This window comes from Mandrillus leucophaeus, unplaced genomic scaffold (genome assembly GCF_000951045.1).
Source record: "Mandrillus leucophaeus isolate KB7577 unplaced genomic scaffold, Mleu.le_1.0 Scaffold202, whole genome shotgun sequence".
Lineage (NCBI taxonomy): Eukaryota > Metazoa > Chordata > Mammalia > Primates > Cercopithecidae > Mandrillus > Mandrillus leucophaeus.
The window spans coordinates 2423316-2438940 of record NW_012102055.1 but is presented as its reverse complement, the minus strand read 5'-3'; the positions used below and the strand labels follow the sequence as shown (position 1 = coordinate 2438940).

Genomic DNA, 15625 nt, shown 5'->3' with positions numbered 1-15625 from the left:
AAAATGTTTGTAGTTGATGCCTTTGGCTGTTTCTCTTCCCTGTGCTGGTGCTCTCCGTTGAGAGTCCTGAGCAGAGCCGATGTGTTTACCTCATTCTTTTTTTTTTTTTTTTTTTTGAGACGGAGTTTCACTGTTGTTGCCCAGGCTGGAGTGCAGTAGCACAATCTTGGTTCACTGCAACCTTCACCTTCTGGGTTCAAGCAATTCTCCTGCCTCAGCCTCCCGAGTAGCTGGGATTATAGGCATGCACCACCACACCCAGCTAATTTTGTATTTTTAGTAGAGACAGGGTTTCTCCATGTTGGTTGGGCTGGTCTCGAACTCCCGACCTCAGGTGGTCCGCCTGCCTTGGCCTCCCAAAGTGCTGGGATTTTGGGACTGTGAACCACCGTCGCTGGCCTGATTACGTCATTCTTATGGTAACACTGCAACTGCCCAGCACTGCTGAGGGAAATGATCCGAGACAGTAAATTCCTGAGAGTACGGCAGTTCCTCTTACCTTAATCCCCCTCGGGAACTGGGGAGACGGATGGAACCTATATTTCTTGTTCCAGTCCCTTCGACATGTTTTCTTTGTCCTTGTAGAGAAGTTTTTATGGTTGAAAAGAGTTTTCATTAATTCTGTTTCTTGGGTTCTGATGCTGAAGGCATGACCTGGACATACTGAGAAAGAACGTTTGGATCATCTGCCGTATCCGGGTCTCCCAAATGTGCAAAATCCCAGCAGAATTGGGTTCAAGGACCAGTCCAGACACTGTCTGCAGGAGTTGATGGGCTCAGACGCCCCGGAGAACTCTGTCCTGGCTATCTGAGACTCTTTGGGGGGTTTGGGGAGTCCAGGCAGAGCTCCAGTGATGTAACCAAGAAGGTACAACCTTCTGGAAAAACGTTCCAGCTGTCATCTTCCCGGGCAGCAGAACCTCTGTGCTGAAGCCACGCCTCAGACTGGCCCCATCCTGGGCTTGGTCTCATGTTCTGGCTTTAGGGCCCAGAAGGAGATGGGGCTGTGAATCAGAAGGAGCCCCCAAGGCCCTCTGGGACCCACACAGAGTGTACCTGGGGGTGGGGTCATGGGAGGAGTTCCTGTTACCAGGCCTTCTTGGTGGAGGTTGCTTCCTTGCTTGGCTGGGGAAGCAGGTTGGAGGGCTCTCTGCAGTCCTCAAAGCTTACCCCGTGAGGAGCCCCACTACTCCTAGGGAACAGAGCCTGGAAGAAGCTGGGACAGAGTCACTAGCCGATGCTAGTGATGGTGCCATGCCTTGTCTTCTTGTGCACCGGACCCTTCCACCACCATCAGGAATGCTTTTCAAGAACATAAATCAGACTCTTGCAACTGAATTAAGAATTTGACAAGCCGAAGGAACCCTGGCATTCTGAGCTCTTTGAAGAAAAAGAAATCATAAAAAAAGAAAAAAGAAAAAGAGAAAAGAAACCATAGAGAGCTAAACAGCTGCACTGAGGACAAGTGACTTTTCTGTGCTCTTTAAAAAGCCCAGAGGCAAAGGAGGGGAAAAATGCCATTGAATCCCGGCGGCCTTGGGACCCTGACCCCTAGGAGATAGAGGTCTGCAGACCCTGAGCGGGGTGGACCTTGGAACTGCACGAGGCCTGCCTAGGGCTGGGAAGGGTGTCTCCAGGTGGCAGAGGAGGGCTGAGGATGACCCAAGTGTGGCTTCCCAACCTGCCATCCATGTGGCTGTGGGAATGCCTGGTCTCTCTGAGCTTTGGTTTCTTCGTGAGGCTGGACCATCTACTTGGAAGGGTTGTTGTGTGGAAAACCTAGCAAAGACAGCGGCCTCCTCTCTGCTGGTGTTTGGAGGCTTCCAGCCATCGCCGCCACACCCATCTGCCAGCAGTGGGCCGGTGGGGCTGTGCATGTTAGAGGAGGAAGTGCAGAGGGGTCCTGGAATCACTGCTGAGCTGTCCTCCCTTTCCCCAGGGGCTTCCCGACCCACACAGAGGGGCAGGCGTCCTCATTTTTCCCCTTTCTGGGAACCCCTTGTTCTTGTACAGTCCTAGGTTCAGGCCCCACCCCTGCCTCTTAGAGCTGCTCCCCAGCCTTGGAAAAGTGTGTCCTCTCCAAGGCTCTGTGACCTCAGCTTGGATGGGGATTGTAATCTTCGTCTTCCAGAGAGAATTAAATGGGACAGTGCTGGGGCTCAGTGTCAGCTTCTCCCGCCCCCTACTTCTGTAGCTAATCAGTGAAGCGGACCTGCAGGCTCGTGTGGGCCTCTCACCCCGGGCAGAGCCAAAAAGATGATTGTCTTTGAAAAGTGAGGCCAAGGGTCCCAGGAGGTCCCAGAGAGTGCCAGGAGCATGGAATAGCACCAGCACCCAGTGGCTCCGCCTCAGGGTTCTTTCCCATCTCAGGCAAGAGGGACACTCTGGCCTTTGGGACGGGCCTCCCTACAGCCCTGGTCTGGGGAGGGGGCGGATTTCCTCACTCCTGACCTACTGCCCAGGTCGGAGCAGCCTTGACGCTCGTGGGACGCTTGTGCCCTGGTGGCCCAGGCCTGCTGTGTTTGTGATGTGTATTCACACCACATCGGTGCTGGACTGTCCAGGCCTCCTAGACAGGGAACACCCCCTCACCAGGGGCTCATTGTGTCAACCCCTTCCTTCAGTTGTCATCTTGCCTCCCTGTGACTTCTGGTTGAGCCATCCCTCAGGGATGACACGGACCATGGCCAGCCGTCCCATCCTGCTGTGTCCCTGCCTGAGACACCAGACCCCCCAGACTCGGCATCCATGTTCATCTGTGGGTATCTGGCACTGATCGGAGCCGATGTCCCCCTGGGCGGAGGACAGAGCGACGGCCTGCAGAGACCCATGCCCTACCCCAGCCACGGCGGAATGGGCAGCTGGCCCCACCCCCACCCTAGCCATCAGGGCTTGCCGCCTTTCTGTCCTGACGAAGGCACTTGAGGAGAAGTAGGTGTCCCAGGAGACTGGATGTTGGTGACTGAGTCAAGCCGGGCTGTTGTCATCACAGCAGGGCCGAGCCAGTGCCCTGGAGAGCCAGGGATAGTACCGCGTGTCTCTGCTGTTCCTGCTGCGTGTGCCACCTCCACTGTGGCCAAGGCCTGACGTGGAGCCCACAACCGGCCAGGGCCAGCAGGGTTTCCAGGGATCCCTTGCCTGTCAGTGCTCCCGCTGCCGCTGGCTTGAGTCTGTCTGAGAACCCGGCCAGCAGGAGGGGTCTGTGCTCTGCTGTCCAGCCTCCCAGCCCGGGTGATGCTCTTGCTCCTTTCTGATAGGCTCCTGCCCCTGCAAGGCTCACCGGCCCCTCTCTCTGCTACTTTCCCCCCAGGAGATGGCAGCAGAAAAGGCCAAAGCGGCAGCTGGGGAGGCCAAAGTGAAAAAGCAGCTGGTGGCCCGGGAGCAGGAGATCACGGCCGTGCAGGCGCGCATGCAGGCCAGCTACCGGGAGCACGTGAAGGAGGTGCAGCAGCTGCAGGGCAAGGTAGGCAGTGGCTGGCGGGGGCATGGGATGGGACAGGACCCAGTCCCGGTCCAGGACGGAGGGAACCAGAGAGGCCCAAAGGGCAAGGCATGAGGAGGGGGTTGAGGTTGCCCACAGGGGTCTGTGAGGTCTGGTCAGGTTTAGGGGTCCAGGGGCTGTTGCACTTGGCTGGACAGCGTCTGGCAGTCCACTGTGTGTCTATAATGTTAATAGCCAGGGAGGTATGAAATACATTTGAAAGAACACTTTTCCAAAGAGCCTCGTCTCAAATGGCCAGCCCTGTTTCCCTACCTCCTGGGTGTCTGTGAAGTTGTCACCTTTCACGTGAACCTGGAGAAATGCTGGCTCTGTCTTCTTTCCACATGGTTGGGAGGATCCCATTAATACCAGAGGCCTGAAAATCGCACAGCTCCAGCGTGGGGCTCCAGGCCAGCACTGGGGGGCTGCCCAGACTGGCCCTGTAGTCAAAGCCTGACCCCTGCCTTCTGAAACCTACCCCCTGCTCATAGGGGGCTGCAGCCTCCTCTCTGCCGCATGTCTCAGGACGTGCCGGAGGTCAGAGGGCAGGAAAGGAGGCTTCCTCACCGGGGGTTAGAGGCTGTGGCGATGTACTTTGTCTTAGAACAGTCAACCATGTGACCTTGGAGGCAGATGTTCATGGCGCGTGTCAGAGACCCTGGCCTGAGTATTCAGCCTCGGGCAGGCCATGAGCAGTGGGGAGGGAGAGAGGCGTGTCGCTGGGTGTGGGGCGTCATGCTTGGCCTCGAGCCCCTGATGGTGGAGCCTTGCCATTTTCAGGCCTCTTGTTTTATGGGATCCTCTCAACCTCCAGGTGGAAAAGGTGGAGCCTTCTGGGGGTTTTCTTTTGTGGGCTGTGTCTTCACTAACCACGGCTCAGAAGTCAGTTCTGTGTATGAGGCCGAGCTGCCTCTGATGCCCTTGCCCGTGACTTTCCAGATCCGGACTCTTCAGGAGCAGCTGGAGAATGGCCCCAACACGCAGCTGGCCCGCCTGCAGCAGGAGAACTCCATCCTGCGGGATGCCTTGAACCAGGCCACGAGCCAGGTGGAGAGCAAGTAAGCTGAGTTTCCTGCCTCAGCACCTTCCCAAGGGCTCTGAACGAGGAAGGCTTCATGAGGCTGCGGCCAGGGCAGCTGGCATGAGAGCCAGGCACAGGCCCTACATGTATGCAGAGCCGTCCTGACCCTCCATCTCCTGTCTGGGTTATGGGCCCCTGAGTCTTCCAACAGGTGGCCCAGCGTCCCTGCGGTGGCTGGTGGTGGGCCTTGACTGTGCCCTGGAGCACGGCCTCCTGCTCTGCAGCACCCTTGCTTCAGATGCGCTGGTACTAGGGAGGGTTTCCAGCACACAGGCCCCAGCTGCCTAGCGGGGTTCTCATTTCAGTGTTTTATCTGAGTCACTGAAGCACTGGAGCCCATAGCAAGTGGGCCGGAGGGTGCACTTCCCCTCCAGAGTTAAGTACAGCTACACTTCTGCTTCCCTGATTAGAGCGTTACCACCTCAGTGGCGGCCCTCAGGAAACCCACTGCAGCGTCTTTTGTTGCACATTTCTTTGCCTTCTCTGGGCCCAAAGTGTCCTGCAGGGACTTGGCAAAGGTCTGTGTTATCCCCAGAGCCTCTGCTCTCACCAAAACAGGGGCTGACCACAGCAGAGTGCGCCGGCACCCTTAGTCCTTATGCTGGGAGTCGGGTCAGGGGAAGTCCAGTGCGGGAGCTGGACAGGGAGGGGGGCCGGGCCAAGTGTCTGTTTTGACTATGGCTCCCTCTGGTGTGGAGTGAGATCCAGCAGCCACCTTCCCCTCTGCCTGTCCCCTCTGGGTCCCCTTCCTGAGCCATCGGCTGGTTGGAGGTTTGTGGCTGCTGTTTCCTCAAAAGCCACAGCAGAAGGTAAATGGTGGGGACTGAGAAATGCTCTGGTGTCTCCCCACATAGGATCTGCTGTGGCCTCATTAGTGGGGAAGGCTCTAAAGCCAGGAGACTTGTCACGCTGAGGCAGTGGCCCTGCCAGTCCAGAAGCTCTGGCTGTTGGGTGGCTGTCAGCAGCGGGATGTGTTTTCCCAGGCCCACTTCAGAGCTCCCAGTCCGTCTTGACGGCACCACCCGGCCTCCCGCCTCCCTCCCAGGTCACTTGAACCTTGGCCTTGTGAAGCATGGAACTGATGACCCCACAGTGGGCTTTGGTGTGGCCTCCCCCATACAGACGAGGCAGCCCCAAGTCAGAGAGGTGGAACCTGCCACCCCCGAGGCAGCAGAGCCCAGCTAGCCTCAGCCAGGTTTCCCAGCTCCGCCTGGCCTGGTGCTGCGTCCCAGGGTTTGGGACAGTCTTGTCTGGTGGTGTCCCTTGGCTGGACAGTCAGTCCTTGGCGTTGAGGCAGCGTCTGCTAGCGAGGGAGTGGCATCCTGATCACACGCTTCACGCTGGAAAGGCAGGCCTCCAGCTGCCCCCTTTTCCTTTAAGTCTCCTTCTGGAAGTCCGGAACATTCCTCCCAGCTCCTGAGACCCAGCTTTTGAAGTGAAGTCCTGAAGGGTCTGTTTTGTAAGCACCTCAGGCCCTGGTTTCAGGCAGCCTCCCCAGCCTGGGCCTGGTCCAGTTGGCCAGTGAGAGGGCGCGTGGACTCTGTGGGCCGCTGCCTCCAGGGGGTCAAGGCGGGTGGGTCTTCGTCTCGGGGCTGGTTTGCAGCCAGAACAGCGTGTTGCCGTTTTCTGTGAATTTCTGGCTGTTTCTGGCAGGGGCTCCCGTGGGATGCTTTAGTGCACATTTGCTCTATGCTGTCTCTAGTTCATGCACTATATGGGTAAAACAGTGTCTTCAACAAAACACATGCTGAACCCCACGCAGCTGATAATGGAAAAGTGGCTTTGGTAATGGCTTCACGACGTGGGCAATTGCTTACTTACAAGAGAGCTGGAGTCCTGGAGGGAGGGCTTGGACCACCAATCCCATCACTCTTTTCTTTCCATCAGTCGGGCTGGTGACTGTCTTGCAGGCAGAACGCAGAGCTGGCCAAGCTCCGGCAGGAACTCAGCAAGGTCAGCAAAGAGCTGGTGGAGAAGTCGGAGGCTGCGCGGCAAGATGAGCAGCAGCGAAAAGCTCTGGAAGCCAAGGCAGCTGCCTTTGAGAAGCAGGTCCTGCAGCTGCAGGTGAGCCAGGGCGGCGGCCGCCTCAGTGCCCTGTTCACTGCCCAGCAAGCCTGTCCGCATAGCAGAGATGGGTCCAGACTGGCCCTGCCGCACCAGGCACCCGTTTCTAGCCTTGACTGGGACAGATGACGGTGTCCGCAGGGCTGGGGCTCGAACTCTTCACCTTAGTCTCCTTGGTAGTAGTGATAGCTGGCAGCAAGTGGGAGCTTGCTGTGTGCTAAGCACTGTTCTGAGCATTTTGCAAGCATTAACTCAGCCACTTTTCCTGGTAACCCTGTGAGGTAGGCACTGGTAGTGTCTGCATTTTTATCCATAAGGGAGTTTGAGGCACAGAGAAGTTCAGCAACTACCTCAAGTTCACCCAGCCAGGACATGTCAGAAGCAGAATTTGAACCCCGAGTCTCACTCTGGAGCCGTGTTTTTCCTCCCATGCTTGTCCCCACTGTGGTACTGCAGCTCTGGAGCAGCCAGCTGAGCTCACAGGCTGTGGACACAGCCTCTGGCTTCAAGGGCAGTTAGGGTTTCTTCTTTCTCAGCCTCTGGGTGTGGCCTGGAGGCCTGTTTTCCCAGGAGGGTGCCTGTTCTCCTTCAGAGGGAGGACGATTGTCCCCCTGTCCCCAGGGGAACACGGGCAGCATGCAGTGTGTTTTCAGAGCCCACAGGCCTTGTCTGATGAATTCCCGTCCCTCTGCTGGCCTGTGTTGGGCAGGTGGATCCCACATAGGGCTGTTACCCAAGGCACGAGGCACCTTCATGTCATGCCCACTTTGGGTTTAACTTTTCTGGATAACGAGGAGACCCCAGTGACCCCAGGGGCTTAGGATGCTTTTTCTGTCCCATCACTGAAACCAGGCTGTGGTGTGTGGGGGCATTAGTGCTGCCTCTTGGAAGGAACTAGAACAGACACGAAATTTTAAGAGTGATGTTTGAGCGTGTACAAGGACTAAAAGAGAACGTGGACAAAGAAACAGTTTGAATTGAGGTGGAATTGAGATGGATAATTTGGTATTTTCTGATGTTCGTGTAAAGCAGACCCACTCAGAACAGTGAGATGAGAAACTGTGGGGTGGGTCTGCCTATGGTTATGTTTTAAAGGCTCCCAGATGGTTGTGGTCCATCTGGGCCTGGAACTGGGCTTGGTTTGTCACCATCTCGTGTCATTCCTGCGAAGGATCTAGCCAGGGCCCACAGGCTCCTGGTATCTCCTGTCCTCTCCAGCCTCAGAGTCCTTGTCCACAGCCTGGGGCTGGGCAGAGGATTCCCTGCTCTCCAGTCTGACACCAAAGATTCTGTGCCTGTCCAGTCTGTGATTGACAGTGAGGCCTTTGGCGCCAGCTCTCAGGTTCAGGTCCTGGCTCTTCTACCTGCTAGCAAGTTATTTCAGAGCCTCAGTTTCCTCATCTGTACTATGGGCAGGACAGTAGGAGCTGTCCTGCAGGGTGACTGTGGGAATTAGCCATGCTTTTACACCCAGAGCGCCTAGGACTAGGTCAGTGCTTTTCAGAAAAAGAGCTCAGTGTGACTCTACAAAATTTCATTCAAGGTATCTCCAAGTCAGACCGGCGGTTGAGGTTGTAGAAAGTGTCTCCTTTTTGCTGAGGTGAAAATGGGGCTCTTTCCATATTGTGACCGTCCTTCCTTCACCCGAGGCCCCTTTGCTGCCAGCCAGCTATGCGGGAATGAGGGCGGGGGTGCCTGTGCTGACCTTGGGTCCTGGAGCACTGGCATCAGGGAGGTGCCCTGCCCCCCATTGCCTGTCTCTCCCCGGACGACCTCTTGGGGTCTGCTTGGAAGAAAGGACCCATTGAAGGTGCCGATGACATCCTTCTAGAAGAACTGAATTTTAGAAATCCGGGAGAGTCTTATGAAAGTCCCCAGCCGGCCCGCCCAGCCATGGGACCCCCTTCTGAAATTGTGCAGCGTGATTGGCTGTGCTAACGACATTCTCTTCAAGGCAAAGACAGTTGTCATCTCAGGTCTTAAGATGGAGGCACGTGGTTTCCATGAAAGATGTTAAGCTTGGGGCTCCTGAAGGTGCGTGGGTTTTTGTTTGCTTGTTGCTGGAATCAGAGTTCTAATCAATGTTGGTAACAAACGGAAGAGCATGTGCGGTCCGTCTCCCTGCAGACTGAGCTGGAGTCCCTTTTCTTAAAGAAAAGAAGCAGCAGCAGCTGGTGTGTTTTCTTCCGGTTGTGCAGTGACCCTGCCCTGAGTATCTTGGTCGAGGCAGAGGTGTGAGGGTGTTGGAACCAGTGGGTGCAAGGCAGGCTCCTGCCTGGGACGCTTGGCAGAGGAGAAGCAGGTGTGCATTCTGGGAGCAGCTTGCAGTCACTCCTTTCTTTCCTTTCCTCTCTAGGAGTTGGAACTGAGTCATCCCTGCTACGTTCTAATGCAGAAAGCACTGCCCATCCTAAAGCTGCCCCCAGTTTTCACTGCACAGTACACGTGAACCCCGGCCTAGTGCCACATCCTTGGCGATGGCTCACTGGCTCCAGCTGCGCCTCTGCCTGGATGCTGCTTATCTGAGCAGTTCCCCTAGCTCCAGGTTGTGCAGCCACTGCCCTAAAAGAAAATGAAAACGTATGTGGATGGGATCAGCTTGGTAAAGCCATTGACGAGGGATAACTCCCAGCCTCTTCGTCCAACAGCAGTTGTCTGTTGATGCCCCTCTTACCTGGTTCTGCCCCTAGACAAGCTTGGTAATGAATAATCAGTGGTTGGACTTTTTGGAGAACTGAGTTCTCCAAAGGGTTGGTTAAATGGAGGCCTTGGCCAGCACTTCTGCCCCAGTGTGTGGGAATCCTTTGCAAGTGGATGAGGGTGTCCTGTGGAGCACCGATTGGGACTGCCAGAGCCTGCCTGATGCTGAGTCGGGAACTTGGCAAACATTGAAGCTCTGTGTGGCTCGTAAATAAGGGTGCAGTGGGCCTGTCTGTCCTGAGTGAGGAAATGTCTCTGAGATACTTTTGAACCATGTGAAATTGCCATTTTTGTAGGTAAAAATGGTCAAACACAATTTCATGTGGTTCCACTGAGAACTAAGAGCACTGCCCTATAGCGTGATCGCAGTGGTGCACCGTGCGTGTGTGTAACACATGGAGCTGCAGGTAGGAGACCCACCAAGCTGTCCGCCTCTGGGAGAGGAATCGAGGACTGGATTGGGAAACGTCGCTGATTTACTCTGAATCAGTATCTTTGGGCTCTTGCAGTAACCACGTCTTCATGAATCACTTGAGAATGTAAAAATAGGGACTCAGAGAAGAACTGGGAAATGAGTGTGGGTCCCTGGCATCTACCTTCTCTCCTTGAAAGGGTGCTGGCCGAGGTGAAGCCTATGCGGGTTCTAGACCTTAAGAGATGCATTTCCTTCCCGCATGGACCAGAGACTGCACGGGGCTTTGGTGGGGTAAAGAGCTCTGTCTGCCTCCATCACAGAGCCGATGAGGGCCTGGTCCTTCCACATCCTCACCGCCCCACTCCCCTGCCCGTCCCCAGGCATCCCACAGGGAGAGTGAGGAGGCCCTGCAGAAGCGTCTGGATGAGGTCAGCCAGGAGCTGTGCCGCGCGCAGAGCAGCCACGCCAGCCTCCGGGCGGACGCAGAGAAGGCCCAGGAGCAACAGCAGCAGATGGCCGGTGAGGGCGGCGGCAGTGGGGCCAGGGGGTCAGTGCAGGGTGCGGGGTCTGCATGCCAGCCCAGCCCCACTTCCAGTGCCGAAACTCAGTGGGTTAGGCCTGTTGGGTGAGGGCAGCACAGATATCTTGACTGCCCCTCAGAAAGTCAAAGAGTAGGGGATTATGCCCAGTCAGGGGCTGGCGGGGGGCACAGTTGGCTTGTAGGTGCTGTCCAGAGATGCTGAGGTGGAGCTGCGAGGATGGGACCTCCAGGCGCTAGAAGTGGAGGGGGCAAGGCCTGTGAGGGCCTGGTGTGCGTGGGGGTGGAGCCTATGGGGGCAGAAGTCACTGCTTCCCTCCCAGGCCTGGGTCCCCATTGGCTGTGGGTGAGCCAAGGAGGTCCTGAGGCATCTCAGCTAAATGTGTGTTCTGGGCCTTTCTACTCTCCCAACTCAGTCAGCTCTGGAGGCCAGGTGGGATTTACCAGCCTGTGGTTCTCTTGCTCCAGTTGGTCATGGAAAGGGTGACAGGAATGGAGGGCCAAGAGCCTCTGGAGAAAGGGAGCTGAAGGTGCCAGTGAGGGGCCCCACGGCCCTTGGCTCACCAATGCTTCCCGAGCCACTCCCCGGGCCAAGCACTACCCGGTGGCTGCCGGGCTGGGCTGGGCTGGACTAGGGGGTACACGGCAGAGTCACCTGCAAGTACAGGGTTACACAGCAGGGCCGTCTACACAGGGACTGTGTTCAGGGCAGGGTTGGCAACTGTTTCTGTGAGGGATGGATGGTGAATGCTTCTGGCCAGTCTCTGTCACAACTGCTCAGCTCTACCACAGTGGTTTAGACTGGGCAAAAGTGCCCATTAACACTGGGTGAACAGGGGCCTGGCTGTGTTCAAAGAAAGCTTCATTGATACCACCTGGAAAAACGGAGGTTGGGAGGCACGGCCCCAGCTTGCCGGCCCCTGCTCCAGAGGCCTGGGCGTGGCTTTAGATTGTGTGGTCCTGGAGACTCTGAGGCAGGAGGGGATGCATGGCAAGAGGCCGGCACAGGGCCCGGAGGTGGGAATGAACTGACTCGGCCTGTGTGAGAAATGGGCCAACAAGTGTGGCTGGAAGGAGAAGGCTGGTGGCGGGGCAGGGCCAGGTCACCCTCCCTCTGAGGAGCTTGGGCACTGTGGAAAGTGTGACAGAAGTGCTTGGGGCAGGAGATGAAACGGTCTCATATGCGCTTCTGAACACTGGCACCGGGAGGAGAACAGACCAGAGGGGCAGGAGTGGCCCGAGGAGACCAGGGATGAAGCCTTGCAGTTGTCGAGGCCCAAGGCAACAGGACAGGGCCCAGGTGGCCACAGAGGTGCTACTGAGGAGGGCAACTTGGCAGATGGCGGTGTGGCCTCGTAGGCTTTAGCAGTGGGCGAGGGAGGAAGATGAGGAGTCCTGGGAGGTCGGGATGCTGGGTTTGCGTTGTCTAACTAGAGCTTCATTTAGAAGTGGCAGATGGCACAGCCTGGGGTTGGAGAGCGTGCAGCCTCAGAGGCACGAAGATGACACTTAGACCCACGGGACTGTCTGAGGTCACCTGGGGAGGAGGATACCTCAAGGGGAGAAAGGGGCCCAGGACAGAAAAGTCACCCCCTGGCCTTTCTCGACTGTGAAGAGATCTTGGGGGTTGGGGGGGACCCAGCCAGGAAGATGGGGGAGGTGTGGCAGTGGGATCCACTTAGCCACTTTCTAAAGAACTTCTGGTCTCAGTTAGTATGAGCTAGAGTCTTCTAGAAGATGAATCTTTAAAAGCCTCAGCAGCAGTCCATTTCCAGTCTCCATCATTTTCTCATGAGTGGCCTGAGAGCGTTGCATTGTACACTGACAGTTCTCAGGATTGATGCCAGAGTGGCACTTTCTTCAACAGCTCACAAGAGGCCCCAGTGGTCAGTTGTATGTCTTAAGAGCCCCAGACACACAGAGGAGGCAGGAGGAAGTCCTCGATGTCCCACGTGTGCTAAGAGGGCATCCCCCCAGCCCACCCCACCCCACCCCTGGGGTTTCCAGCCTTTTAACTTCTCTTGTTTCCCTTCCTCTGTACCAGAGCTGCACAGCAAGTTACAGTCCTCTGAGGCGGAGGTGCGCAGCAAATGCGAGGAGCTGAGTGGTCTCCACGGGCAGCTCCAGGAGGCCAGGGCGGAGAACTCCCAGCTCACAGAGAGAATCCGTTCCATTGAGGCCCTGCTGGAGGCAGGCCAGGCGCGGGACGCCCAGGACGCCCAGGTCAGCCTCCTGCCTGGGGCTGCGGGGAGGAAAGGGAACTCCATCCAGCAGGTGGGTGGACTACCCCACTGCATGAGATGAGTCTCCTGGAGACCAAGGAGCTTTTGTCTCTCATTCCAGGCCAGCCGGGCGGAGGCTGACCAGCAGCAGACTCGGTAAGCTGGAGAAGCGCCCTGCCTGCTCACTTGAGCCTGAGCGTGGGGGACCAAAGACCCTTGGGGACCAGGGTTTTCAGAAGGGTGCTCAGGTCCTCTGCAGAAGAGCCCCTTGCAGAGGCTCCCTTCGCTCCCCCATCCTCCCGGTGATTTAGAAGACGGGGCAGGCCTGGGCGGGGAAGCAGGCAGCCTTGCGGGGAGAGCTCCATGATCACACTCAAGGAGCCAGAACTCATTGTTCTGGACTGGCCTCAGCCAGGGTGGGAGCACCCCCTGCCACCTGCCGTCCGTCCATCTACCCGTCCATCGCTTGTGGGAAGGGACTGACTCGTCAGAGGTTCTGTGTCTATAAGCAAGGGATTTTAGGGGCTGAGGTCAGGAGATGTAACAGGAAAAATGGTTGCACAACCCAGAATGGCGAACTCAGGCTTGCTGCTAGAGCACAGGTTTGAGGCGTTGGGGCAGAGCTGACAACATCTCAGGGTTGTTTTCCTCCATCTATGAGGTGACTTCACCGCTGGCCAGACCTTGTTTTCCCTCCATGTCAGCAGCACCAGTGCCAGGCCATGCTCGGGGAGTGTGTGTTTGCTGTTGCTAAGGCCGGAGCCAACACCTGGGTGGGGTGGCTCGAGCCAGGGGCCGGAGTCCTTGTGACCATCACTTCTGGGGCTCGCATCCTATAACACATGCCCACAGTCTCGGGAGGCAGCTCCTGGCCACCGTGGCTAGGGGTCCGTGAAGCAGCATGTGGGGGAGGCGTGGAGGATGTCCTACATTCCCTCACACGCGGTCAGATGTGTCCTAGGCCATCAGCTCACAAAGTTCCCTTGTCCTGGCCCTCATCACCGAAGAAGCACTTCCCCCTGTGCCTCTGAGCAGAGGCAGATCCCCGGGCCACAGCCTGTGTTCCCTGGCATTGGGCTCTGCAGCTTGGGGACTGGGAAAGGGAGCCAGCCACCCCGAGGGCCCAGAAAGACCCACAGCCAAACCTTGTCTACCTTCCTTTCCCAAAAAGCGTGGGCAAACTTTGTTTCTCCTGACGGTGTTTGTTGGGGTAGAGAGGTGGTTGTTTTGCTCTTGTGTTTAAAGATCAGATTCTGGGGCCACACAGCGTATTACTAGGATAATTAACTCATGTTGCAATTAGGATCAGTTTGAATTTTTTTTGCATCATGCAGATGTGTCTGGCAGAAATTGGTGGTTTTATTTCCTTCAAAAAGCTGATGTGAAAGCTGTGTGTGGGCTGGGTCATCCTGCTCTGGAGTAGAGAGGAGTGATTCAGCCCCAGATATTCTGGAACTCGGGCAGTGGCTGCCCAGGGGGTGATTGTCGACGTGTCCTTGCCACTGGCCTGCTGATGCCTCTTACTCGGGGTCTCATTCTTCTGGGGACACTCTTGGGGTGGTTTGCTGGAGGAGGCTGTCACATGATGCAGGGATTGGAGGGAAAAGCTGTGAGGGCCCCAGGAGAGCTCTGAGGGCAGGGTCGTGATTCCGCCTCTCCTGATAACCCAACTCTCCGGTGTCACCAACTAGGACTGTGGTGACAGCTCTGGGGTCAGTGGTCTGGATGGGTGAGGGGAGGGGCGCTTAAGGAGCTGCTCAGGCTTCCCTGGGAGCTCACGCTGGGTGAGGTGGGGGCAGCTGGAGGGGACTGTCTCTGGCCAGATGGTTCAGCCTCGAAGGTGCTCCTCCCTGGATGGGGCCTCAGGTGGGATCTGTGGGGGATGTAGCCCCTTGGAGCCTGGGCAGTGACGTCGCTGTGTCCCTTCAGCCTCAAGGAGCTGGAGTCCCAGGTGTCGGGTCTGGAGAAGGAGGCCACCGAGCTCAGGGAGGCTGTCGAGCAGCAGAAAGTGAAGAACAATGTGAGTGCGGCAGGCACAGGCGGGGATGGATGGGCCAGGGCAGCACAAGTAGGGCCGAGAAAGGTTCTGCGGTGTGGCACCCGCCCGGGACTCAGAGGAGGGCCAAGGTTGTGTTTCTACACCCCATTGTGCTGTGGAGATCCAGGATATGGGGGGTGCTTCTGCTTACCCCTGAGTTCCACCAAAGACCCAGAGCTGACCGCCTGTGGATCAGCCTGCGCCACTCGCTCAAGCGTGGAGTCATTCCTGGGGTGGGGACAGTGTGCCGGTGGCCTGGCCTGAGTCACGTGGTCGCCATAAGTGGGGATCCTGGTCCCAGGAGAAGGGGGTGTAGAAGCTGGGCGGGTGACATGCCTGCTGTCCCGGTGTGGCCTTGGCCACACCCTCCTGCCCCCTTCTCACAGAGCCAGGTTTGCTGGCTGGCCCGGTTGCTCCCTGCAGAGGCTGCAGCTTCCCAAGGCAGGCCCTGGCCTTGGCCTCCCTGTGCCAGGCTCTGCCAGAGCTGGCCCGAGGGATCAGCACTAACCATTTGGTGGCAGGAACCTCTTCCCTCTGAGGTCACAGGCTGGCCCTCCCTCCTCCCTCTGGCTAGGGGTGTCTTCATCGGAAAGGCGCCACCTCTTCACCCTGTGCCATGCTACCCACCTCTGGCTGTGGTACCCAGGCCTTGTGTTCAGGCGCCATGGTCATGGGCCAAGGAAAGGGCATTTTGTCCCGTGGCAGGTCCTCTATGGGCCAGGGTGGCATCAGGGAGGGTCTCTGGGCCCTGTCCTGTCTGACACCAGCTTAGGCAGCTCATGGGGGTGTGTCAGTGACTGACCAGCGCAGGCTGCTGACCTTTCGCCTGTGTCCCCTCCAGGACCTCCGGGAGAAGAACTGGAAGGCCATGGAGGCGCTGGCCACGGCCGAGCAGGCCTGCAAGGAGAAGCTGCACTCCCTGACCCAGGCCAAGGTCAGAGTCCGGCCACACTCAGGCTCCCACCATGCAAAGTGCACTAGGCACACAAATGCACTAAGACATACAGCTACCCTAGGACACAGATGCACTAGGACAGTCACACAGAGGCACTAGGAACGCACAGAAGCACTAGGACGCACAGACGC

The 15625-nt window shown here is 57.2% G+C and overlaps 1 protein-coding gene across 3 annotated transcripts in view; it reads left to right on the top strand.

Annotated features, from left to right (window-relative positions):
- Positions 1-15625, top strand: part of RRBP1 (ribosome binding protein 1) — a 66926-nt gene that overhangs the window by 40489 nt on the left and 10812 nt on the right. For all 3 annotated transcript variants that reach the window (XM_011979479.1, XM_011979478.1, XM_011979477.1), the window contains 8 exons: positions 3311-3463; positions 4421-4539; positions 6473-6626; positions 10122-10260; positions 12324-12502; positions 12623-12657; positions 14431-14521; positions 15381-15473. In XM_011979479.1, coding sequence (XP_011834869.1) covers positions 3311-3463; positions 4421-4539; positions 6473-6626; positions 10122-10260; positions 12324-12502; positions 12623-12657; positions 14431-14521; positions 15381-15473 — 963 coding nt within the window. The remainder of the gene's footprint in view (positions 1-3310; positions 3464-4420; positions 4540-6472; positions 6627-10121; positions 10261-12323; positions 12503-12622; positions 12658-14430; positions 14522-15380; positions 15474-15625) is intronic.